The sequence below is a fragment of the Symphalangus syndactylus genome, chromosome 6 (genome assembly GCF_028878055.3).
Source record: "Symphalangus syndactylus isolate Jambi chromosome 6, NHGRI_mSymSyn1-v2.1_pri, whole genome shotgun sequence".
Taxonomy (NCBI): domain Eukaryota; kingdom Metazoa; phylum Chordata; class Mammalia; order Primates; family Hylobatidae; genus Symphalangus; species Symphalangus syndactylus.
The window spans coordinates 10,419,513-10,445,734 of NC_072428.2; the positions used below are offsets into that span (position 1 = coordinate 10,419,513).

At 57.2% G+C, this 26,222-nt stretch overlaps 1 protein-coding gene across 12 annotated transcripts in view; it reads right to left on the reverse strand.

The window, feature by feature from the left end:
• Positions 1-26,222, reverse strand: part of DGKZ (diacylglycerol kinase zeta) — a 47,506-nt gene that overhangs the window by 9,215 nt on the left and 12,069 nt on the right. The window contains exons 1-7 of one of the 12 annotated variants that reach the window (XM_063640861.1): positions 9,478-9,625; positions 4,266-5,015; positions 3,852-3,960; positions 3,504-3,599; positions 3,172-3,249; positions 1,703-1,759; positions 1,248-1,316 (exon numbers count right to left, since the gene is read on the reverse strand). In XM_063640861.1, coding sequence (XP_063496931.1) covers positions 1,248-1,316; positions 1,703-1,759; positions 3,172-3,249; positions 3,504-3,599; positions 3,852-3,960; positions 4,266-5,002 — 1,146 coding nt within the window. In that variant the 5' untranslated portion in view covers positions 5,003-5,015; positions 9,478-9,625. Of the gene's footprint in view, positions 1-1,247; positions 1,317-1,702; positions 1,760-3,171; positions 3,250-3,503; positions 3,600-3,851; positions 3,961-4,265; positions 8,497-9,477; positions 9,626-23,400; positions 23,760-25,640; positions 25,979-26,222 lie in introns of those variants that run through there. The other 11 variants (XM_055281718.2, XM_063640862.1, XM_055281721.1 and 8 more) reach the window with 11 other exon arrangements.

Here is a 26,222-nt window from a genome sequence, read left to right on the forward strand (position 1 = left end):
GCAGACCCAGCCCCTCTCCTGGTGCCAGCCTCTCTCCACCCAGAGACAGGGCCTTGCTATGTTGCCCAGGCTGGTCTCAAACTCCTGGGCTTAAGCAATCTGCCTCAGCCTCCCAAGTAACTGGGAACAACAGGCATGTGCCACCATGCCCAGCTTTGAACACATTTTTTGTTTTTTGTTTGGAGATGGAGTCTCGCTCTTGTTGCCCAGGCTGGAGTGCAGTGGCGCGATCTCGGCTCGCTGCAACCTCCACCTTCCAGGTTCAAGTGATTCTCCTGTCTCAGCCTCCTGAGTGGCTGGGATTACAGGCACCCACCACTATGCCCGGCTAATTTTTTGTATTTTTAGTAGAGACAGGGTTTCACCATGTTGGCCAGGCTGGTCTCGAATTCCTGACCTCAGGTGATCCACCTGCCTCAGCCTCCCAAAGTGCTGGAATTACAGGCGTGAGCCACCACACCCAGTCTGAACACATTTTTTTAAATAAAAAAATATATGTATAAGATAAGCCTGAAGAGCAGGGTGGCTTAGCCAGGGCCCCGACTCCCTGAAGTTACCTGCACGGCACCGCATGCATACCCATTCTGCCACACTGCAGGCTAACTCCTGCCTCACTCGGATTTTCCCTCCTTCCTACCCTCAAGGCCTGACCAGACCCCCATGTGCCGTTAAAGAAATTTACTGCCGCTTCCAAGTACCTATCACATTGATTCCCTGTTCATCACACAGGCCGTTGGGAAAGGCCTGCAGTGGGCCAGGCGCTGAGAATCAGTGAAGCAAGCCTCTCATCTTTGAGAGCCTGCACTTACTGAGGGAGGCGGGTAAGAAGCAAACAAGAAAGTGAACCAAACAACTGTGGACTGGGTTAGGCGGTCGCCTGGAAAGCCTGGCTTCAAGCCACACTGTCCTCAGGAGGGTGGGAAACCGCTGCCCAGCTTGGCACTCGGCACACAAGTATCCACTGAGTCACCGAATGAGTTAAGTCTATACGATTCTCCAAAGGACCACTTGCAGCTTCAAAGCAGGCCAGGTGGGAAGAAAACTTTCCTCCCTGCTCTCCTACTAAGCCCAGAGGCCAGGAGCAGGCCAGGGTGTCTGAGGACTGAAGGCCCTGCAGCCAGGCTGAGACTCAGCCCCGGACTCTGCACACCAGGGTGTGCTCAGTGATCGGCAGGCCACACGGGCCACACAGCCTGGGCTCAGGCCCGCAGGTGCAGGTGGCGATGTCCTCGGGCAGGGCCTCTCACCTTCCCACAGTGCCGACACTTGCCGTCCTGGCGTCGTCTGTGTACCCAGTGGTGCCGTACAAAGGTTGGCTGGGGGAGAAGGGGAAAAATTTCACTGGGTGAGGGGTGGGCGGGGGCACAGTCCTGAGGACTGCCCACACGGCTCAATACACGGGGCTGCAGGAAGCGCTCTGCAGTCCTGCGCATGAGTGGAGGAGGGGCTAAAGACTCTCTTCATGGCCTGGGGGAGGCTCAGACTCAGAGGGACAGAGAAGGCTGGGAAGCACCAAGAGGCACAAGCTGTCCCACCCCCTCCGCAGGCAGCGCTAGTTAGGCCTCCACAGGGCAGACCTCAGACCTCAGCGAGCAGCAGCCTAGAGGGAGCAGAGCCCCCTGGTGGCACTCCAGAGGCACTGCGCAGAGGCCCATGCAGGAATCTTAGGGTGGCCCCATCCCTGACCACCCTGGGCACTTACCTCACGGACGTTCCTGGAGCCTGATTCACGGAAGGACGGCTTACAGCGGAAATTTATCTGTGAAACATGGCAGTGACCACCAAAATGTCAGAACCTCCCTTCGGGGTCAGGTATGTGGTCACTCCCTCTAGGACAACCCAGAGTCATCCTCACAAGGCAGGGATACCCCCAAATCATCACGAGAGTCCTTGAAACACAAGACACCTCCTGTGAGAAGCCCTCCTGCCTCTCTGCCTCCTCCTCACTAGCCAGAGGGATCTTTCCTCCTTCCACCCAGTGCCCAGGATGAGGGGGAGTTTGGGAGCTTTGGGTCCATCTCCCCCACTAACATGGGACCATGGTTTGCTCATTTTTTTTTTTTTTTTTTTTTTGAGACAGAGTCTCGCTGTGTCGCCCAGGCTGGAGTGCAGTGGTGCAACCTTGGCTCACTGCAACCTCCACCTCCCAAGTAGCTGAGATTACAGGTGTGCGCCACCATGCCTGGCTAATTTTTGTAATTTTCAGTAGAGATGGGGTTTCACCATGTTGGCCAGGCTGGTCTCAAACTCCTGACCTCAGGGTGATCCACCTACCTCGGCCTCCCAAAGTGCTGGGATTATAGGCGTGAGCCACCGCACTCGGCCGCATCCTTTTCTTCCTCACCCTCTGGCACTCCCGACCTGGGCACATGCAGCCAGCCTGGTCCTTGCATGCAGACTTGCGCTGCCTGGCCCCTGGAGACCTTTAGCTAATTTGTGGAACCCTAGCTTGATTTCCACCTTAGATGATGAGTGTACAGTGCTTGGGGCTGCATTTCTATTTCCCTTCTCGTAACTGTCCCTACTTCAGCCTTATTAGAGGTATAAGGAAGCCTCACTTTACAATTCAGAGGCTGGGGAAAGCAGCCTGTGTGAGCCTGCCTGAGCCACTCCTAGTCTTACAGTCTCTCCCGTATGCTGGCCTGGGTTTCTCCAGGCTGGGAAGCCCTGCCCCTCCATGCGAACCCTTCTGCCCCTGGCCCTGACCCGCCTGCCCAGTGCTGCCTCCACCTCTAGAAGCACAGTGCCCAGACGTGCCCCAGCTGCAAATGCACAGTGGACAATGGCCCTTGGGGAAAGGTCTCCACGGAGGCAGGGTGTAGCCACAGCTGAGTTATGAAGCTTCAGCAAATCAATGGCCTCTTCTAAGCACTAGTTTGGACATGGTGAAATGGTACAAGGGCCACCATTCGTCAGTTCATTCCATTGAGTGATATTCAACGAACCCACTAGGCGCCAGGTTTGTTCCAGGCAGTGGGGATACAGCAGCTAATCAGTGAGGAGCCAGGATTCAAACGCACGCATTTGGCTCCAGGGTCCTTGACTCTTCACCCCCGAGGGCTGGGTCACTCCTAGCAGGCCGTGTTTGTATAACGTGTGGGTGTGTGTACGTGCTGAAAGGGCCTCAGCACCCAAAGGACAGGGGCGGGCAAAGCTGAGCTACCCACCCACCTTCTCCAGCTGCTCGATGCAAGGCGTGTGCACCACTATCTTGCACGCTGCGCACTTTCTTCGAGACACTGACTTCTGCTGCAGGACAGGAAGAGAGGGCCCCTGAGGCACCAGGTAAGTCTATCTCGGAGGCTTGCCTGCCCCAGCACACCTGCCCTCTGTGTGCACTGGGAAGCCCCAGTCCTGGCATCCGGACAAAGCCCCTGCACCCGTCACCATCCTGGGGCGGCCCACAGCAGGGGTGCCAGGGAGCGGCTCGATCCCACCTTCCCGGAAGGGCTGCGGCTGCTGGCTCCACCAGCAGGGGGCAGCGTGCCCCTACGAGCACTCACCAGCATCCTGGCTACACAGTACTGCTCCCCAACGTAGCAGAAGTCCCCGGACACGTTGGTCTCGAACCAGATGTGCTCCCCATATGTCGCTGACTCCTAGCCACGGGATGGGCTTGCTCAGCGCACGCTGGCCGCCCAGCCCTCCCTCCCATCAGCCCCCGCCCACCCGCCCTCTCCCAAGACAAACCCGCTCCAGCGCCCCGATCGACCCTGCTCTGCTCCGTCTGCCCCACTGTCCCAACCCTTCCAGGCTTGGCTCTCCCAGCTGCCTGTAGTGCCTCCACCCTCCAACTGCGCCTTGGCCAAGAGCCCAGAGGGGCTGGGACCCAGGGGTGTTAAGGCACTCACGCTCCAGTCCACTGTGCTCCGGATCTGCCGCGCTGACTCGCTGCACGGGGCCCCAGGGGTGGGCGGAGGGGGGGCCAGGTGCTGGAGGCCCGACTTGGTGATGGCTTTCCTACAGAGGAGAAGACAGCTGAGGAGGGGCTGAGCACTTCCTGACCCCACTTCCTCCCATCTCCTGGGGCCTCTGCCCTCTCCATGACCTCAGCAACAGGGAGGGCGGAGGAGCCTCCCAGCAGCCCCAGACACGAACAGGCTCCCTGCAGGAGACATGGCCTTTTGGGGTACGCTGGCTTCAGGGCACTGCCCAGAGTGTTCCCAAGTGGGGAACCCTCAGCCAGGCAGAGCTTCAAGGCCCTTGCCCAGGCCAGACCCACAGGAGGTCATACCACTCGCCCTGCTGGACACAGCTATACCTACGCGAGCAGGGCGCTCCAGGCCTGGGGTCCGGCCGCCTTGCGCCGTAGGGCTACCTGGCGCCTGCGCGACAGTGGGCGCACACGGGTGGGCAGCATGGTGCCGGCGGTGGTGCCTGAGGCTCTTCGGCCCCCAGGGCCAGGGTGCTGGCCTGAGGGCCGCCGCTGGCTAAGGCGCCGATAGTAGCCGTGCAGGCCCCAGAGAGCGTGGTCATATACAGCATCCGCGGGGAGCAGGTGGGAGGAGGCTCGGCGCAGGTAGCGCGGTAGGGGCAACAGCGGCTGGGCGCCCCGGGGTGGGGGTGGCCCTGGTGTGTTGGTGCCTGGCTGGATGGCACTCGATGCCCCGGCTACCACATCCTCCTGGACACCCTTCTCCTCCTCCTCCTCATTCATGCCCACAAGCCCGGTCCACAGCAGGGGTGCGCCCAGAAGCTGGGCCCCCGAAGTGGTAGGCTGTGGAGTGGGCACCTTATCCACGATGAAGCGGGGGTTACAGGAAGGGGGCACAGTGCTGGAGCGCCGGCGGCTGCAACCCCGGGCCCTCACCCCGCAGCTCAAGAGGCAGCCCTGCAGCTGGGCGCTGGAGCGGCGCCGCTGTGCCAGTGAGGAGGAGGCCTGCCCAGCGGGAGAGCGACGCCGGGCCTTGCCTGTGGGCAGCCCCACGCTGCTGGGCCGCCGCTGCCCCTCTCCGGGGCCTGGCACCTTCCACCGGAAGTGTCTCCTAAAGAAAGTCTCCATGGAAGGCAGGTGGCTGTTGGGCACAAAGACCGGGGGCATCAGGAGCTGGACCAGCCCACGGTCTGTCCTGTGTCTGGGAGCCCATTCACAGCCTCTGCCCCATGAGAAGGGAAGCAACCCCTGAGGGAGGGAGGGGTCACTGCAGCCTCTGACCTCCATGTGAGGGTCCCAGGGGTGCTCAGGGGAGCCCACGTTTACAGCTCTTGGGGCACTGATGCTGTCCCCTGTTGCACCCTAGGAAGCCCTGGAGTCCCAGGGAGGTGGGTGCTTCAGGCTACCCCTTCTTCCCCCATCCAGGCACCAGAATCCACACAGCTCTGGGCCTAAAGGCCTCTACCTGCCCTGCCAGAAGCTGATGGAAAAGAAAACAGAAAGAAAACAGGGAGTCGTTCTGCCTGGATGGACGGCGGGCCCAGGGCAGCGCTTCCCACTTGCCGCCTTTGTTTCGCCCCCAACATCCGGGGGGGGGCAGGTTAGGTGTCCCCTCATGGGACATGGCGCAGACCAAGCTATAACAAAATGAGGCTCTCTGCAAAGCAACTTAATCCTGACAGGACCCCCAGAGTCTCTCAGCCCGTAGCCTTGGGGTCAGGCTGAAGGTGACTCCTGGAAATGGAGAGGGTCTAGTGTGTGGCTCAGGGGAGACCAGGTCTCAGGGAACTGGAGAGTCGCCGTCTGGCTCACCCGGGAGAAGGGCTGCTTAGTCTCCCTTCACACCCCGGGGGCCGCGACAATAGGCTTGGGCCAAAAGCAAAGCCTTCTGGATTCTGGGTGTGTGCGTGCCTGTATGTCTGAGGCGCTGATGGTAAGAACTTTCTGGTGCTCGACTGCTCTGTCTCACCTTTCTGAAGGGACAAAGTACGGATACCCCAGGGCGAAGCTGGGTGATGCTGGGAAACCCTTCTGACTCTGCTGCTGAGGGAGCCTGTGACTGCACATTCTTCTGCGGCCCTGATGCTGGAAGCCCCGATGCTCACAGTTCCAAACGCTGCACAGCCCAGAGCTCCCTCCTGCAGGGAGGCAGGGGCCGCGGGCATCATCCCGTCCTGAACTCATGCCCTGCTCCCTCTGCCAGCTCACCTCAGCCCTGCCTACCCTTCTTCACAGCCAGCATCGAGCTCCTGTGCCCTCACCTCTCCTAACGGGGGGGGGGGGAAGGGCAGCCTGCCTGGCATGGATCAGGGTGGCGATGCCTCCAGGCTCCTGAGGCCACCTGTGCCCCATAGCAGGTGATCTCCTGGGCCCTGGTCCTGGGGAGAGACTGTTGGGGGATGCATCCTAACCCCTGGCAGCCACAGAGGTCAAGGTCACAGCCCTGGGACAGTGCTGCCCGGGGCTGACGGGAGAAGCCCTGTGGTCCCCTGAAGGCTGGCATTAGTTAGGCATGGTGGGTGATGCCCTGGACACACGGTGGGCAGGAGGAAGGATGAAGGCAGAGATGAAGGGCTGGAAGAGTCAGGCCCAGGCCACACGTCTAGCACCTTCTCCTTCCATACACTGCACTCTGATTTGCTACTGCCCTGTGGTCTTGAGCAGCTTCAGGCCAGGTGCAGGGGTGTTGGGGGAGAGATGGACAGGGTGGAGGTGCCTAGGGAAGCAGAGTTCTGCACGGCTCAGCTCTTGGTCTCTGCCTATTGGAGTTTCCAGCTGCCTCAGATGACAGGGAGGTCAGGGCAGTGCTCTTATGACCCCAAATAGTGCCCCACTCAAAGCAGACCACCTGGGCCGGAGGGAGCTGCAGGGGCAGGACAGCAGGCATGAGTGGAGAGTGCTGGGTCTCCCCCAAAATCACCAGCGTCATGGCTGACATTTACTGAGCCCCTATATGTCAGGCACTGTGCTAAGCCCCTGGCAAACACTTAGACCATTTCATAAATTACAACCCCAAGGAATAGGTACTGCATCACACTGCATTCCTGATGAGGAAGTTGACACAGAGGTGACCTGCCTAGAGTCCACGGCAAGTCAGTGTGGAGCCAGTGCTGCAGCCCAAGTCTACCTAACGGCAAAGCCTGCGTCCCAGAAATGGGGTGGGTTGCAGGGTCCTTCCTCCTGGAACATGAGGCTGGGATGGGGTAGGAAAGGGAACCAGGTAGGGAATAATAACGAACACCTGCTACATGACAGGCCCTGGGCTAAGTACTTTATCATCTCGTGTGATCCTCACCACAGCCCTGTGAGGTAGGCAGGACCCGCAGCTCCATTCTAGAGATGGGGAAACTGAGGCTTCAAGAGGGCCAATAACATGCCACGGTCCCACGGCCAGTCAGCGGCATTCGGGACCTGAACCCGGGTCTTCCCGACCTGGGGCCTGCTTTGTGTCAGGGGAAGAGGAGCCTGAAGGCCCAACTGCCCCCTGCCGTCAGGGCACTGGCCTGCCAGCCCTCCCCAGGGTGTCAGCTTTCCCCGCCCGCCTGGTCAGGCCGCCCTGTGACAGCTGCCCAGCCTGGAGGAGATTAGTCACCCGGACACACCGCCTGATGCTAGTGTCACCCAGAAAACAAAAGGCCACAGTCAGTGGGGGGAGGTGCCGCTGCACCCGTGGGCGGCAGTGAGGGCTGAGCCGGCTTGCGGCCCCAGACCTGCACTGACAACAGGGGCCAGGACGCCCTCGAGAGACAAGGGCGGCTGACAGGTGCTCCTGTGGTGCCCGGCTCCACACACTGCCAGGCAGCCCAGGTCCACATCTGTCCAGGAGTCTCCTCAGCGGCCGATGGTGCCGCCCCTCCCAGCAGAGTGGGGTGGGCAGGGCCAGCAGTGCTGTGTGACTGTGCAAGTTGGCCCCTCACAGGACTCAGTTTTCCTGTGTGTCTGGGGAGGCTGTCAGAGTGGCTGAGCTGACATTTTGTCACAGGCTCTCCTGCTGGGCACCCATGCCTCCGTGCTCCCACGCCCCTCCCCGCAGGCCTGTGCTTCCTGTTCCTCTGGTCTCCATAGAAACCTCTGTCCCTGGTCAGCAAGAGCCTGACTCCTCACTTCCTATCTCTGCTGGGGCTTCTCCTGGGCCTTGTTGGAGCCTGCCCTGGGCCTGAGCCTCTCCGGTAGCACAGCTCTGCGTGACAGTGTCTTCTCATCTCGTGCTCTCGGTCACCTCCACCTCGCCACACAGTACGTGTAAAGGTCACCCCGAGGGCTTCAACACCAAGAGCACAGCAAAATGGCTGTCCCTCGGTCTCCGGGTGGGGAGCCTGTTACACCAACGGGGACAGGATGGGAAAGGACTCAGGGGACCCCATCAACCTCCGGCCAGCTCTGGGGCCTGACAAGGACAGGGCCTGGGAAAGGACAGAGGAAGTCAGGAGACAAGACCAGTGGTGTCTGGCCATGCACCCTTGCTGGACAGTGGCTGTGGCTGCGGGCGGCCGAGCTGCAGTGGCTGCCATGGGGGCGGGCAGGCCGGAGAGATTCACCGGCTACTGCTGGAGCGGCAGGACACCCACCCTTCAGAGCCCAGGCCATCTCACGCCCTGTGCTAGTTTCAAGGGCGTTGGCAACCTGAATCTGCCATTGCCACCCTAGGCTGATCCACTAACCTTTCTGAGCCTCAATTTTCTCATCTGCAAAATGGGGCTCACACCGCCTGGTTCAGAAGATTGGCATAAAGGAGGTCTGGATGCGATGACAGAGGAAGAGTGCCTGGTGATACCTGGCAGACAGCAGGAGCCTGGCAGGGCCTATACCCACCACAGACACCAGAGCATGTGATTGTGCTAACTCCTGGGGTCTGTCTGCCCACAGTGAGGCCAGGAACCCAGAAAGGGAAGCAGGGGTGCCCAGGGTGGCCACCATCCACCGCATGAGGAACAGAGCCGGCCGCAGGTGCCACCTGGGTATCTGCCCGTGCCATGAAGAATGCCCTCTGCACCCAGTACCAGGCCTGGCCCCCTGAGTTGCTCTCACAGGATACCCCATGGGACTGACCCAGAGTGCCCACTCCACACCCTGGGCAGGGCCTCGTCCACCTTCTGCTCCGTGAAGGCTGGGCATGGTGCATGGTGACCCCACCTCCAGCAGCCCCAGAGCAAGGGCCTGCAGCTGCCTCCCCAGAACCCCCTCGGCTCTGCTCCCACAGACCTGGGTTGGAGGGAAGGAGGTGGGGAAGCTGGAAGGGAGGCCAGTCCCTACCCAGTCAACCTAGGGGCTAGGGAGGCAGAGTCCTCCCTTCCCAGGCTGAGACTCACCACAGGGATCCTGTCAAAAACAACAAACAAAATGTACCTCGGGGAGCAGGTGGGCCAGGCTGGATGGTAAGAAGGCGACCAGGCCAGTGAGTGTTTACTCGGCAGGGTCTGCCCTGGCTCAGCAGGAGCTTGGGGGGACCCTTTTCCATCAGCTTCAGGAAGCTGGCAGGGCAGGCCCCTCGCCCAGGGATGGTGGGGCCTGGGTCCACCCGGATCCAACCCTCCCCACACCCACCCAGCCAGATACAGAGGGAGGAAGCAGAAAGCAAGGAGGGGCTGGGGGCCCCTTTTGACCTGATCTGGAAGGCAGGGCGCAGGCGGGAGCTGGGGTCCCCAAGGCCGGGTTCTGGCTCCAGCTCCAGGCTGGCGGCCTCTGCTGAGCAAGTCCTAGTTTGGAGAGCTAGCAGCCGTGGCTGCTCCTCTGCCCCCTCCCCCTTGTCACCCTCCTCCCTGCAGCCTGAGACAGCCGTTATGAAAATAACCCGATTGGTAACCGAACGCACTTCCTCTCCCAGCGGTGGCTCCAGGCTCCGCAGCAGGCGACGGGTGGGCGGGCGGGCACACAGCGCACGAGCGAGCGTGCCTCCCAGCTCCTTTTCCCAAGGTCCCCAGAGCCAGGCTGGGTGACAGCCCAGTGGCCTCCCTTCCACCTGGCACCCAGTACAGCCCAGCCCATGCCTCAGCTTGGGAATGAGGTCTAAGGAGGGAGAAGTGGGAGCCAGGCCCTTTTAGGGAGGGGACCCCCACTAATGCCCCCTATTTAGCCACCTAATGCCTTCTCACGCCCACTGGACAGGTTTTCTGAGGTCTGGGGAAGCTAATCACACCGGCTCCAGACAAAACAACCACAAAAATAAGTATCTGTGGAGTGTTTCACAACTTACAAAGTACTTTTTTACCAGCGTTACAAACGGGAGGCTGGTATTTCCCCTGTGCAGACGGCACTACTGTCCCACTGAATAGATGGGACACTCGAGGCTTGTAGAAGCCTGTGACTGCCCACAACTCTGATTTGGTTGAGCTGGGACTCCAGCTTCTGGGTCTTCGGGCTCTGCCAAGCTAAGGAACGCCCAGAAGACACCAGTCTGTGTTATATGTATCCTGACCGGAATGCCACCCCCCCAACTCCCAGTCCTGACATGATGCCCTAGGGTCTGGAGTGGCAGCTGTCCAACTGCCTGATCCGAAGACCTCTTTAAACTCTTTCTTTTTTTCTTTGAGATGGAATCTTGCCCTGTCACCCAGGCTGGAGTGCAATGGTGTGATCTCAGCTCACTGCAACCTCCGCCTCCCGGCTTCAGACAGATTGTCCTGCCCCACCTTCCCGAGTAGCTGGGATTACAGGCACCTGCCACCATGCCCAGCTAATTTTTGTATTTTTAGTAGAGACGGGGTTTCACCATGTTGGCCAGGCTGGTCTCGAACTCCTGACCTTGTGATCCGCCCGCCTCGGCCTCCCAAAGTGCTGGGATTACAGGCGTGAGCCACTGCACCCGGCCTTTTTTTTTTTTTTTTATTTTGATGAGGAAAGGGACGAAGAGTTTCCACGCCCTCCCTGGGCACACCATCCTCCAGGAACCTCCATGTGTTCAGCAACTTGAAAGCTCCCAGACCCCTTTCACTCTCAAAATTGGTGAAGATCCCAAAAGAGTTTTGTTTTAGGGGGTGACAGCTATTAATATGTATCATATCAGACATTAAAACTGAGAAATGTTTAAGATCCTTATTAGCTTAAAACAATAAGCCCATTACATGTTAATATAAACAACACTTTTATAAATAATTTTCTAAAAAAAAGTTAGCAAAAAGAGTGGCATCATTTTACATTTTTTGCAAATCTCTTTAACGTCTGGCCTAATAGAAGGCAGCTGGATTCTCCTGTCTATCCCTGCATTCAATCTGTTATGACATGTTGTTTTGGTTGAAGTATATGAAGAAAATTCTGCCTCACACAGACATGCAGTTACAAAAAGAAGGAATATGTTTAACAGCCTTTCCAGGTAATTATAGATTTTCTTTGCTACTACACCAAAATATGACAAATGATAGTTTCTCAAAGGTTAGTTGCAATGTGGAATCTAAAACCGTATCAGGCCAGGCACAGTGGTTCATGCCTGTAATCCCAGCATTTTGGGAGGCCGAGGCGGGCGGATCAACTGAGGTCAGGAGTTCGAGACCAGTCTGGCCAACATGGCAAAACCCCATCTCTACTAAAAATACTAAAAATACAAAAAAAAAAAAAAAAAAAAAAAAAAAAAATTAGCCGGGCATGATGGCAGGTGCCTGTAATCCCAGCTACTTGGGAGGCTGAGGCAGGAGAATCGCTTGAACCTGGGAAGCGGAGGCTGCAGTGAGCCGAGATCATGCCACTGTACTCCAGCCTGGGCCACAGAGCGAGCCTCTGTCTCAAAATAAATAAATAAATATAAATATAAAACCATGTCAATGAACTTTCCACTGGACTACCTTGCATTTTGAATTTTGTAACATCAAGCACCAGTCATTGGAAAATACTGGTTTACTGAGTTATGCGGATCTTCCAAATGGTGACACATTTTATTTTTTTATTTTTTATTTTTGAGATGGAGTCTGGCTCTCGTCGCCCAGGCTGGAGTGCAATGGTGCAATCTCAGCTCACTGCAACCTCAGCCTCCCAGGCTCCGGTGATTCTCCTGTCTCAGCCTCCTGAGGAGCTGGGATTACAGGCATGGGCCACCACGCCCGGCTAATTTTTTTTTTGTATTTTTAGTAGAGACGGGGTTTCACCATGTTGGCCAGGCTGACCTCGAACTCCTGACTTCGTGATCTGCCCACCTCGGCCTCCCAAAGTGCTGGGATTACAGGCGTGATCCACAGCACCTGGCCTTATTTTATTATTATTTTTTTTGAGATAGAGTCTTGCCTGTCGCCCAGGCTGGAGTGCAGTGTTGCCATCTCAGCTCACTGCAACCTCCTCCCAGGTTCAAGCCATTCTCCTGCCTCAGCCTCCCGAGTTGCTGGGATTACAGGTGTGCACCACCACATCCAGCTAATTTTTGTATTTTTAGTAGAGACGGGGTTTCACCATGTTGGCCAGGCTGACCTCGAACTCCTGACTTCGTGATCTGCCCGCCTCGGCCTCCCAAAGTGCTGGGATTACAGGCGTGAGCCACCACACCTGGCCCACATGTTATTATACAATACCAAAAATCACACTAACTTCACTACTGATCTCATCAGAAAAATTTTAAGTCCGAGGAAGCCGTCAGGCTCTAAGTGAATAAAAGGTTTCCAAAATTCCCATTTTTGCTCAAAAGCTCAAACTTTATCGTTGGCAACAAATATTTGATTATTTATTTTTTAAAAATAAATGTAGAGATGAGGTCTCACTATATTGCCCAAGCTGGTCTTTAACCCCTGGGCTCAAGTGATCCTCCTGCCTTGGCCTCCCAAAGTGATAGGATTACAGATATGAGCCATGGTGGCCTGTTCCTGGCAACAAATAGTGACACTGTTTTGGAAGTGACAAGCTCATGTCATGCACTTTTGAGAAAATGTCTGCCAAATACCTACATCTGACTAGTTTGTCTATCAGGTGTCCAAGTACAAATGGTGTTCTTAAAAAAAAAGCATCTAGTACAGCTTACAACTCCATCGAGTAAGAGCTTTTCCTCATCACAGTTTGGTTTGCAGCAAAGGTGCCTTATATATATTTCATATTCCTTCACGTAAAATATCAGAAGGTATAGGTAGGCAAGGGTCTTGACTTTATAAAATTAATGATCTTCACTACTTTTAAAGAAATGTACGTATGGAGTAAGGACTCTGATGTTGGGGCCCCTGCCTAGATTCGCGTTGAGGGCCAGCAGTTTTACCCACCACTGCTTTTGTGCTATCAGCACAGCAAAAAAAAGGCAGGAACCAGGGTAGCTCTGAAAATAGTTTTGACTTTATCAAATCCCTGAAATGGGTCAGGGCACCCCCAGGACCATACTTTTTGAGACCACTGATTCAGAGTGAATCTGCCTTCTCCACCCTGGCAGACGTGGCTCCTGTGCTGTGACACAAAGCCTTGGTTCTAACCAAGCCAGCCTATTCTCTGTGTCCCAATCTGGCTGTGCCTGGCTTACTGCTGTACCACCGCACCTGGCACACCTTCTGCCCCGAATACTGGCCTCCCTCTCTACCTGATAAGCAGCTGCCTGCTCACAGCCAACGGCACACCCCTCCTACTCACAGCTCCGCAGTGCCCATTCGGCTCCCCTGCCACTAGAGCCCTGGGAGGCCTGCTTCTTTCAGCCCACATGCCTGCTCCTCCACCAGACTGCGAGCTCCTGGGGGGCCGGGGCCAGGTCTAGCGCATCTGGGCACACCCGGAATGGTGCCTGGCAGTGAGTCCAGCATTTACTGCTGATCAGTGCAGGAGGAAAGAACAGCAAATTCCACGGGGGAGGGGCCAGCGCCTTAAGGGAAGAGAAGGGCTTCTTCCACCTTGCGTAACCACATGCAATGGCTGACCACAGGCCCCAGCTGGCTCAGGCCACTTCTCTTTGTTGGGTACAAGGGGATGGCAACAGCCTTGGTTTGGCTGGCCACCTTCCTCTCCTCTCTAGAGGACCCCAAGAGTGATACCTGGAGGCCTCTTTCTGGGCTGGGTGCTATCGCCCGCTCCATGTCCTCCATGGCTTTCTCACGAAAACTAGATAGTCGGTTTGGTGACATGAAGTCACAAGGGGAGGGTGGTGGGCAAGGAAAGGGGAGGAGGGGCTGTCTCAGAGGCTTGGGGGCTAGGCGGGGATCCTAAGCTGGCCTAAGCTCCTTGGTGAAATACCCCCAGTCTCTTCTTTCACATCCTGAGTCCCTAACTCAGCCCCTGCTAGGCCTCAAAGAGATGTTTGTGCAACAAATGACCAACCCATTCCTTTAGAGCCTCCCTCCAAGCCAGACTCCTGCTGCCACCAGAATTCATCCTAAAGCACCCAATCACCTTTTACTGACTCTCCTGTCAGCTGAGCAAAATGCAAAGACCTGGGGCTGGCAGGCAACAGGCCTCCCAGCCTCCTCTCTGCTCTTTCATATTTTTAATGCTGTATTTGACACTTACATAACTCACTCCACCAGACACTACTCTAAGTGTTTTACAAATATTAAGCTACAAATCCTCCCTAGAATAGTTGGTATTCTTATCCCCATGACCCATATCCTCATATTGCAGATGAGGAAACTAAGAGACAAAGCAGTTAAGTCATTTGCCTGAGGTCGTGCAGCTAACGTGTGGCAGTGCTGGGGTTTGAACTCAGTAGTGTGTTCCATGGCACACACCCTCGACCCCTCAGGCTCCACCCTGGATGCTTCTGGCAAACAAAACACCACAGGTCCCTTTTCCACGTGGCACCACGTGGCATCCGGTGGTCTCCCTACCTGGAATACCACTCCCCTCTCTACTCAGCGAATTCTCCCTCATGGTTTTCCTCTCAGACCCTGGGCGATCAGCACTAATGTGCAAGTCTGCATCCCCGGCCAGGCTGTGAGCCCAGGGCCTCACATTGCTTCTAATGGCATCCCCAGAGTGTAGAAGTGCCGGGTGTGGTTTGAAGAGTGAGTGGAGGGAACAGTGCATGGTCTGGACTCAGCCTCATGGATCCCGCTGACAGCACAGGCTTCAGGTGGGCACAGAGCCCCAGGAGTGGGCCAGCTCCCGAGAACTTCCTGCTGTGCTGGGTGGACAAGTCTGGTCTGGGCTGAGCTCTGGTGTCTCAGAGGCAACACTGAAACCTGATGGGAATTCCCTGATGGGAATGCCGACATGTCTCCCTTAGTCTCCCAAAGGGGCCCCTTTGTTATAAACCCCTTGAGGGCCCCCACTCTTCTCTGGTGACCATCCCGTCCTTGTCTTCTCCTGTGTCTGCAGAGGGCTCCCATTCCCCATCTGCTGAGAGAAGCATTTCCCCGTCACCCCTCATTCAATATTAACACCCCGGCCGGGCGCGACGGCCCACGCCTGTAATCCCAGCACTTTGGGAGGCTGAAGTGGGCAGATCACCTGAGGTCAGGAGCTCGAGACCAGCTTGACCAACATGGAGAAACTCCATTTCTACTAAAAATACAAAATTAGCTGGGTGTGGTGGCGCATGCCTGTAATCCCAGCTACTTGGGAGGCTGAGGCAGGAGAATTGCTTGAACCTGGGAGGCAGGGGTTGCAGTGAGCCGAGACTGCGCCATTGCGCTCCAACCTGGGCAACAAGAGTGAAACTCCATCTCAAAAAAAGAAAAAAAAAAAATTAACACCTCCCCACTCAACTTTCTGACCATGTTGCTCCCTCCCCCATCAGCCCCGAAGGCCCCAGCCCACTCCCCAGGCTTCCACACTACTCACATAGGGGACAAAGGCCTTCACGGTGGGTTTAGCTTCAAGGGCCCACAGGATCTGCCTCTGACCAGCTACATGACCTCAACCTAAGCCTTTTAACCTGCCTGAGCCTCAGTTTCCTGATCTGATAAATAGGGCTAACGCCCACCCTCGTCTCTCTCAAGGGACTGTTGCAGGCTTGAAGGAGAAAGTGTTTGTTCCTGGGAAACAATTCCCCAGTTTACCGAAAGTTTAAAGAAAGAAAATAGCCAGGCGCGGTGGCTCAAGCCTGTAATCCCAGCACTTTGGGAGACCGAGGCGGGCGGATCACGAGGTCAAGAGATCGAGACCATCCTGGCTAACACGGTGAAACCCTGTCTCTACTAAAAATACAAAAAACTAGCCGGGTGTGGTGGCGGGCACCTGTAGTCCCAGCTACTCGGGAGGCTGAGGCAGGAGAATGGCCTGAACCCGGGACGCGGAGCTTGCAGTGAGCCGAGATCGCGCCACTGCACTCTAGCCTGGGCGACAGAGCAAGACTCTGTTTCAAAAAAATAAAATAAAATAAAATAAAATAAAAAAATAAACCCAGAGGCCTAAAAATTAGGACAACTACTTTGGAGCACAATTTGGCAACATCTGTCTCAGCTGAAAATACACAGACCCTGTGAGCAAGCACTGGTGGAGAGAACACAGAGGGATCGCTTGCAACAGCGAAAAACTGCAAATCACCTAAGCGTCCGTCAGCAGAGCCTGGGCAAATAAGCTGCCGTCACACAACAGAATCGGACGCGGAGGTTAAAATGGATCCGTGAGAATTCATGTTTAGGATGGTTAAATCTCCAAAACAATATTGAGGGAAAAACCTAAATGCAGAATATGCCTGGTATACCATTTAAACCAGAGTAAAATCATACGAAACAGCACTGTATGTTGCTTGCCATGAATACCTATGTAGGACAATTTTAAAAACAGGCACGAGAACATCACACACACCAAAATCAGAATTGTGGTTTCCTCCAGGGAGGAGGGCATGGGGGCCTCCATCTCTAACTAAAGCAAATATGGCCTAATGCTAAGCTCCAACCAAGCTAGGCAGTAGGTGTCACCTTATTCCACACACTTTTCTAACGGCAAGATATTTAATGTGTTTAGAAAGATTTCAAGATCATTTCTTAAGACTCCAGAGGCTGGGCACAGTGGCTCAGGCCTGTAATCTCAGCAACTCAGGAGGCCAAGGTGGGAGGATCACTTAAGGCCAGGAGTTCGAGACTAACCTAGGCAACACAGCAGGACCTCGTCTCTACAAAAGAAAGAAAGAAAGAAAAAATGAGCCCAGTATGGTGGCCCCCACCCATAGTCCTAGCTACTCGGGAGGCTGAGGTGGAAGAATTGCTTAAGCCTAGGGGTTTGAAATTACAGACAGCTATGATTGTGCCACTGCACTCCAGCCTGGGTGACAGAGGGAGATCCTGTGTCCTACAAAAGACTCCTTGAAGGAGACCAGCCCCCTAGAGCTCCCTGGGTCTACCAGGGATGGTTTTGGCAGCCTGTCCCTCACCCCTTCAGGGCCCTCAGGATGGAAGGAAGGTCTCCCCCAAGGGGATGCCTTCCAGAGGTGGGTGGGTGGTAGCAGGCTGTGTCAGGGGGGTATCCGTGTGGGTTGGGGAGCAAGAACCAGCTTGCCCCCTTTCACAACCGCCCCCGCCTCTCTCTGTAAAATGTCAGCAAGCTGGGGAAGGGGGCGGAGAGACAGGCAAGCTGTTAACCCGCAAGATGCTGGGGCGTGGGCGGTGCGCGCCCAGGCTCCCAGACAGCTATTTTGGCATGTGCTGAGATGGGCTCATCCCTGGCAGGGGAGAGGCCTCTATGTGGGAGCTCTGAACTGGTGCTCTGCCAGGAGCAAGGGGAGGAGGTCTCAGTGCAGACGAGGAGGGTGCTGGGGCCCTCCCTCTCCTCTCAGACCTCTCACCATGAGGCACTGGGTACGAGTGAAGCGATCCTCCCTGCCCCAGGCCAGCCACCCACCCCTGGGTGGTATAGAGGCTCCTCTGAGCATGTCCACTGGGCTTTAGACTCCCTGCGCCCTTGAAGCAAGGAAAAAGATCAGACTTGTCTTCTACGCCAGACCCAACCAGGACGCCACATGACGACGGGCTCACAGCCCCAGTCTCTTTACCAAGGGTCTCTCCTAGTCCAGCCTGCTCCCCCTGACTTGAGGGATCTTGGTGGCCATTCTCCCTTGGGGTCCAGGTCAGATTATCTCATGGGTCTCACACCATTGGCACAGGAGGCAAAGACCTTTCACTAAACCCCATGGAGCACTCAAACCTCTTCTTAGGTCTTCCCAGTTTAGGGATGGCAAATAATAGAAGAAAAGAGTACTCCTAAGTAGAGCGGCCCGGCGTCATGAGAAGATCGTTGGGCTGGGCTCCAGTGTGAGCTGGGGGATCCTGGCCAGGCCCCTGACCTTTCTGAGCCTTGGTTTTCTTATCTGCAAAATGGGAATCAAACCAACTACAAAGATGTTATGAAGATCACATGAAACCGATGAATTTACAAGCTTCTGGCAGCTGTTAATCACCAAAGACAGAGGAGCTGGAACGCCACTCCTGTCTCTTCAGTCTCTCCCTCCCCTCCGCCGCCACGGAGCCCTTGGTCTCACTGGAACCTGCTTTCCCGACCTAACCACGTCTCTGGTGTTTCAGCGAGGAAGGGGGTGAAGAGGAAAGATGGCAGAATGATAGCTCTTCCAGGGCATTTGGTTACTGTTTTGGCCTACCCTCCACACCTGTGACCCAAGCGCCAGCCAAGTCCTGTGCTGAGGCCCACACTGCAGGCTGGATGTGGGGCTGACCCCGACACGGAACAGGGGAGAGCCAAGGAGAGCAAGGAATGAGTGCCTGGCACCGCTCAGGGGTGGCCCAGGAACTCGGGGAGCAGAAGAACCTGGCCGCAGGTAGGGCAGATCCCGCTTCCTGCACGCACTGCCCCCGCAGCTGACTTAGAGGGCTGTTCAAGGAGGAGGCAGGGAGGAGCGGTGGTCAGGCTGTCCGGGGTCCTGTGATGAGGCCTTAATGGACATGGCCCCGGAAGCCCAGCGCGGGAGTCCCAGATGACCCCGGCTAGCTGCGAGACCTTGGCTGAGTCAAGGCCACCTGGCTGGGCCTGGGCCTCAGGGAACGGGAGGGGTGGGGCCAGGAGTCTAGAGGCACCCGCCCAGCCTGCCCTGGGCCGCGCTGATTGGCTCCGCCCAGCAGCTAGAGCTGCAGGTAACTTCCAGCGAGTGCCTGTGGGTCCCCGTGGGCCTGTGGACTGGCGGAAGGAGAAGCTCCTCGCCCACCGGCCTCCCACAACGGCAGCTGTCGCCCCCTTGTGTCGCTCCAGCGGCACTGCAGGGCAGCCTCCAGGGGCTGCTTCCGCACCTCCCAACTCTCTCCTGCCTTAATGTGGGTGGAAGGGCTCCGGATCCCTGCTTCTCCGAGGGGCCCGCGCGGCCTAAGACTCAGGGCTAACTCACGACTCCACTTCCACCTCTGCCCGGGGGGCCACGGGCGAATTCTGGAGAGGCCTCCAGGGAGCCGAGGAGGGCAGGCCCGTTTCTCTCACTCTCCCCCAGCCCAGCTGCCAGAAGCCTCAGCTTTCTCTCACCAGGGGTCACTTAGTCCTTCCTCTGTCCTTGCCTGAGGGGACACCAACTCTCGAGCTCCTGTGCCAACTGAGAATCCTGGGCAGCTCCACATCCTAGGATCTGACCTTTTTGGAGTATGGCATGGAGACAAAATGACAAGAATTGTCATTCCCTCCCCTGACAGCGTTTGGCGCAGAGGGAGACTGTGAGAATTCTACACTGGGTCCCCAGCCGGGGCCAGCTCTATACTCTGGCACCTGACCTTGTGTGGGGAGCAAACACGGTGAGATGAACGCAGCTCGGCCACTGAGGCCCATTTTTCTTTCCCAAACTTGCTAGAACCCAAGGATTCTAGGTTGTCCCTGCCTCTCACAGCAACCTGGGTTGCTCCCAGCATTAGCCCGGGTGAGACAAACCACTCAAAGATGTTTCCTTTCGCTCCCAGACACCCCGGCGCCATAGACAGGGTTCTCACCTCTGCACAAGAGGCGTCCCTCAACACGTCCCTCCCTATTCATCGCAGAACCAACCCAAACAGGGGCTGCTTCTGCTCAGGCACCCGCTGGGCACCCTCTGCAGCCCTGACTTCAGGGCCATGCTCGCTGGGGCCGTGTGGCAGTGCCTCTAAATGGGACCCATTGTCTCACACTGGTTCTGCAGGTGTGCCTCCTGCCCTCTGGGAGCTTGTGACTTTGAGCACTGTGAAGGGCAAGGGATGGTGGCACAGACGCTCAGGCTCCCAGGGGCTCTGAGGCCAAGGCTCCTTATGTCTACATGTGTGAGGTGCCAGGTAATTTCTGATGCCCCTGGGGTGTAAAACCAGCTAATCCACAAGCCCTGTGACCTGCCAGGATCAGGCTGCTGAGACCAGGCCAGAGGATAAGCGGGTCCTCCTTCCTGGTGGGTCCTGGAGGAGGAGACAGTCCACTTCTCTCCCACTCCTGGCTGCCCAATCCTTAGGGTCCACAGAAGCTTAAATGGAAAGGTCCTGCCTGCCCTCTGCTCAGGAAGAGGAAAACCAAATATCCTGGGATCAGAGTAGGACCTGTACCTCCTCTCCTCCTCCTCAGGGAGGAGACTGATAGTTCCGGCAAGAAGTAAGGTGGGATGGAGTTGGGGTGGGAGGAATCCACAAGCTGGGGAGAATCATGGCTCACTGAGCTAAAAAAAAAAAAAAAAAAAGGGAGATGGCAAGCTGCCCCCCACCCCCCCCCCACCGCCCGATTCTGAGAGGATGACGCCAGTTGTGTGGGGCAGAGATGGACTTTAAGGAAAAGCCTCTTTCAGCCCCATAGGGGCTGCCATTCAGAGACTGTCCTACCCAGAGGGGCCAGGATGGCAAACATGTGGCCCATGTGCCATCAAGACCCCCTGCCAAGCCCACAGCAGACACTGCTAATTGTTCATGGAACTCTCCTCATGAGCCAGGGTCCGCATGCAGAATTCTCCACCTGGCTTCAGCAGCCACTGCCAACCTAGCTGTTACCCTTGATCTTCCCGTCAGGCCCCTCAGCCCCAAGGCCGGATGTGTGTATGTGGGTGGGGTGGGGAGGGGGCGAGATGGGGGACATGCAGAGGGTGGACGACTGGGGAGAAGCAAGAGCTACGTTAAGAGCCAGCATGGAGCTGGGATAAGATGAAGGGCTGGTTTCAGCTGGGGCTTCGAGGACTTTTACCTGAGGCTGCAACAAAAAAACAAAGGTAGCAGGACCAGCCAAGCAGCATTGGAGGGGGCAGAACCCAGAGCAGGTGTACTATTCCACCCTTCCACATGTCTGCCCCCAGACCCCACCCCTTGGCCCCATCAAGTCAAAGGGAAGGAGGCCAGCCCCAGTGAGCATCCAGGCCTGCCAGGAGAAAGCGTTTTCCCTTGCTGCTCTCTGCCTGACACTACTGGGTTCTCTGAATGTATTCATTTCTGAAGGCCCTACTATCCCCAGCACAGTGCTCCCAAACAAGGGACACTCCTTACACGCTTCCAGAGGTGCTGCTGAATTTTCTTTCCTCTCATCAGGCATCCTATAAGAGCACTTACACTCCCCACGGTGACGGACTACTGTGCTTCTCAAACTTGGTGGGACATCAGAATCACCTGGGAAGCTTTAAACAATGCCGAGGCCCCACCTCCAGACCTGATGGGTCAGACATGCCAAGGGTAAGATCTAGGAATCTGTATTTCTTAAAGCTCCCTTGGCCACTGCGATGTTCCGTTTGGGATCCTGGTATAGAGAAAGGGATGTGGATTTTGGAATCACACCAACTTGACTTCAAACCCTATCTCTACCTCTTCCTTGCTATGTGACTCTGAGCAAATCCCCTCTGACCGTGTTTCCTTCATCTATAAAAATGGAGAAATAGGCCAGGTGTGGTGGCTCACACCTGTAATCCCAGCACTTTGGGAGTCCGAGGTGGGAGGACTGCTTGAGGTCAGGAATTCAAGACCAGGCTGGGAAATGCCGTGTGAGATCTCATCTCTACAAATTTTTTTTTTTTTTTTTTCTTTAACAAAAGGAAGAATACCACCTACCCAGCTTATTTTAGAGAATTACATAAAGGTATCTGTTGGTTCTCTGGTTTCTTGTTCTTCCTCCCGAATTGTTCTTCCTCCCGAATGTGCTCATCCCTATACCCACAAACCTGTGCCCTTCAGAAGGGGCACGGCCACAGGTCAGAAGAACCCAACACTTGATACCCTGTGGGCAGCAACAGGAAGCCTCTGGTGGCGCCCCTCCCTCCCCCTGCGGAGCCTGTGAATACTGGAGGCTACATCCTGCAGAGCTGGGTGTAAACTGCTCCATCTTGCAGGGCTGTGGGTGACAAAACAGAGCTACTGGAAGTTTCACTCCCTGCCCTGTTTTATATGACATTGAAGCCTGCATGGTAACGCAGGAGCCCACGGAGCTCCATCTGCCAGTGTAAGAATCCAGATCTGTGCATGTGCTCAGAGACAGAGTGCAGGTGCAAAGAGTGGGCCCTGGCCCGGGTGAGGCAGGTAGAGGGCACAAGTCAGCATCACGGGTATGCTAGCCCACACGACAGGAGAAAACCGCCCATGTTATTGGTGGGTAAAGTCTACCCAGGGAAGGGGCAGGGCAAAGCTAGGGGCGGGGTGGGGGTGAATGCCACCAAGTCTGGGCAGCTGCAGAAAAGTGAGAGGGAGGCCTTGGGCAGACTCCAAGTGGTCAGAGTTCAGTCTGAGGTGGCTCTGGGGTCCTTGGCTGATTGGCTACAAGCTCCTTGGCCACCAGGGAAGGGCAGGGATCGGTCAGGAAGCAGCGCCGGGAGCCAGGTCAGGTACTCCTGGGGCCTCACGTCCCTTACCTTACACCAGGGCTGCCAGGGCAGGCAGCGGCTCACGACCAAGAGCAGCACACTCGCCAGGAACTGCCTGCACTCAGTCTTTGCACACCCTCCCCCCAGTTCCCCGCTAGAGTCCTGGTCAAAGCTCTGTCACAGGCACAAGATGCTGACATTTGGAGTGCTGGGGGAGGGGGCAAGATGAAGCTTGAACAGCCAGCACAGATTCCAGACTCCAGCCCACCTCATCCCTTTCCCAGCATGGGCTGGAAGAGGGTAGAGGGAGACATGCTGCCTGCCTAGCAGAGGGACGGGCTGGGGTCTCTCTGCTAATTAAGAGCAAGGTAGGGCAGATGATCAGGCACCCCCAACCCCAAGGAGAAGCTTAACATGTTGAACAATTAAACCAGTGACCAGAGCTTGGGGACAAGCCATGTGTGGTGACGGTATCAACGGGGCTACGTTCTGCATATGCCACGCAGTGGTGGTAGGCAACCGGGTCCCACGAAAGTCCAAAGGGCGGTGTGATCCCCACCTCAGGGGTGCCAGGAGGCTCAGAGAGGCCCTGTTCTATCAGTGCCAAGAAGGCGTGGGTGACCAGTCCTGGGGGCCCAACCTGCTTGTGCCGGGGGGCTGGGGTGACTCCATCTTCCTGCTGGAGGGTTGGGAGCCGACCCTGCCACGGTACTACACATGAGGCGCACTAGACTGCCGGTGCCGGGGAATGACCCCCACCCGGTGACAGTGCCAAGCCGACCGATCCCGCCCGTGTCCTGGCCCTGGGGGATGACCCCCAGTGGGTGCCCACGCCAAGACGGCTCGTGCCTTCGATGCCAGCGTCTCCCCGACTCAGTGTCAGTACCGAAGTGGCCCGGACCCCCAGTGGCCGAGGAATGTCCCCCGGTGCGGGCGCGGTAACCTGCCGGTGCCTCGGTGCCTGCCCCGCCGCCGCCCCGCTCACCTGTGCCCGAAGAGACGCAGCCCTGGGAAGCGCCGCTTGTTGAGTCGCCGCGGCGCCTTGTCCGGCTCGGGACCGGTGTCGCGCTCGGAGCCGCTGGACGAGGCGGAAGCCGACTCGGAGTCGCTGCTCCGGGCCTCGGGGCTACCGTCCCGCGGCTCCATCCGGCCCTAGCCCCGGCCGGCGGCGGGCCCGCGGGAGACGCCCATGCCGGGCCGGCGGCCGGGGCTCAGCACGCCCGCTCCGCGCCGCCCGCCACCTCCATGGCGCGCGCTCGCTCCGCCCGCCCCGCGCCGCGCGCCCCCGCTCCCCACGCCCAGGTGCCCGGGAAGCGGCTGCCGCCGCCGCTCCAGGAAGTGCCGCCAGCCGCGGCCGCAGGACCCCGCATAGCTGGCCGGGCCGCTGCCTGCCCGCCGCCGAGCACGCCCCCTCGGCCGCGCGGTGGCACCGGGCCCGCAGCGCCCTCTGTCGGACGCCCGCTGCGCTGCAGCCCGCTGGGGCGGCCCGAGGGGCGGGGCGACGAATGGGCGGGGCAGCAGAAAGCCCTGTCCCCGGCCCGCCTGGATGGGACTGAATCTCCCGGCCTGGCACACTCGCGCTGCGCGCACCCAGAGCGCAGTCTTTCCTCCCCCTCCCGATCCCTCCGCTACCAAACAACTGCACGCTCACAAGTGTACACTCGCGAGGGCTGCCGTCACCACCTCCCCTCCGCTCTCGCACACCCTGTGCCTACTCATAGCCACTCACAATCTCCACCCATACCCCCTTGGCTCCCCCAAATCGCACCCACGGGAACAAAAGTCACACAGCGCTCCCCATGCACGCAGAACAAACACATCCCTTACACAATTATGCCCACTCATTACTTAAATGAACACTTCCCACCCCAGCCTCTCACACTCAGTGACCAAAGTCACTTAATGACTCGCACACACACCAACAAAGAACTCACAGGTTTCTCCTACAAAGTCATCCTTCCACAGCTATTCACAATGGTCTCCAACCCTCTCACCCATGCCTAAAACATCGCATTTTCCTGACATAATATTCAAAAGAAACTATAGATCTCATATGCTACGGGAATCACCTGCACAGCCCTTTCAAACTTACAAATACTCACACAGAAGGACAACAGGTACCACACTCCCATTCACAAGCACACATGGCCACACAGAACACACACCTTTCTCCTACATACAAATACCCCCAGGACAATGGTTACCGGTTACCACATCCCTCACACATATGTATGTGTGTGCATACGCACACACTCCCATCCAGAAAGATACCTCACATGCACACACAAAGACACCCCCCAGTGCAGCCGAGGTCGTCCCCCTCCAGAAATGAGAGCAATTGGAACCCAAGCAGTCACCTGTAGGGGCACAGCCATCACACACACTGGGGCTGTTTCTGATGGCCCCCGCAGGGCTGACGAAGGGAGGCCAGGAGCTGGGAAGCATGGTCTTCCACCTCCCCAAACCCTACCACCCTGCTGCCCGCACCAGCTGCCCACTATTTTTGTGTGCACACCTCTCTGCCAAGCCACATCCTGTGTCACCTTCGCTTTCATCCTCCCCTCTTGGGTTCTGGCAGCCCGTTTTCCAGTCTTAGTCAGCCACAAATAGCCAATGCGTGGGGCTGTGACCTGCGGGCAAGCCTGTGATTTTGAGGAAGAACCAGCACCCCGAGGCCTAGAACCCTCTCCCAGTTCCCTGCAAGTTGGGAGAAGGTCTGATCAGGGAGGTGGGGCTCCAGCCCTCCAGCCAGCAACTGGTGCCAGGGTGGCCAGGAGGAGGGCAGATCGATCCCCAAGTATGCCTGACAACTGGCCTCTGGGGTGCACAGGTCCCTTTGGGGAAGTTTCCCAATGGCTCTTACTCCAAGCTCTGAGATAAGAGATCAGAGGCAACCGAAGACCCCACGGAGTCTCCGCAAGGCCTTGCAGCTGGGTCAGAAATCTCCAGCATCCAGTGCCACACTCCTGGGGGGGCTCCTCTTCCCAGATCCCCCCACTGCTAGCTTGCTCAACTCCTGGCCTCTCTCGAGCTCAGTTCCCCCACACAGTCCAAACATCAGAGCTCCCTGCACCCTGCCAATAACTCCTTTGCCCTACTCTGTGCCTCTGCAGAGTGCTGGATGACAGATGGGTGACCCTACTTCTGTCACCCCCCATCTCAGATAAAAGGCTCATAGAGGGACAGATGTCCCATGCCCACTCCCGGGCTACCCCTTGTACCTACTGTGTCTGGGGTGCCTCTGGTGGGATCTGTGGCACGTCCCAGGAGCGGTAGCGCCACATCTGCCTCAGTGCCCCTGGCCGCTCCCCTTCTTCCGTCCCCAGCGCCTCCACTGGGCCCAGAGCTGAGGCCTCATTGCAGCTTCCCCCGGCACTGTGGCCAGCCCCCAGTGCGCTCATCCTGCCCGGCGACTCTCTTCCTCTTTCGGCACTTCCTGACGGGGGTGGGGTCGGGGGGTGGCCTGCTAGAGGCCGCTGGCCGCCCAAGCTGAGGACCACAGGCTCAGGGCTCGTAGGCGCCTTCCGCTGGCTGGGGCCAGCTGCCGTGAAGAGCTGCACAGGAAAGCAAGGGGCAGGTGGGGACAAGCCCAGACCAGCAGCCAGGAGGCAGCCATGCGGCTTGCTTGGGCTGGAATCTGCACCTGGGCTCCTGTCTGGTTTTCCTCTCCATTTAACCTGTCTGATTTTCAATTCTTGGTCCTGCTGAGGTCTCCCACTTTATGACAACCACCAGTTACGATGGCTGGGTGTGCCCAGCCCTCAAAGAGCGCTCTCTTCCTAGCAATTCTGTGTGCAGCATACCATC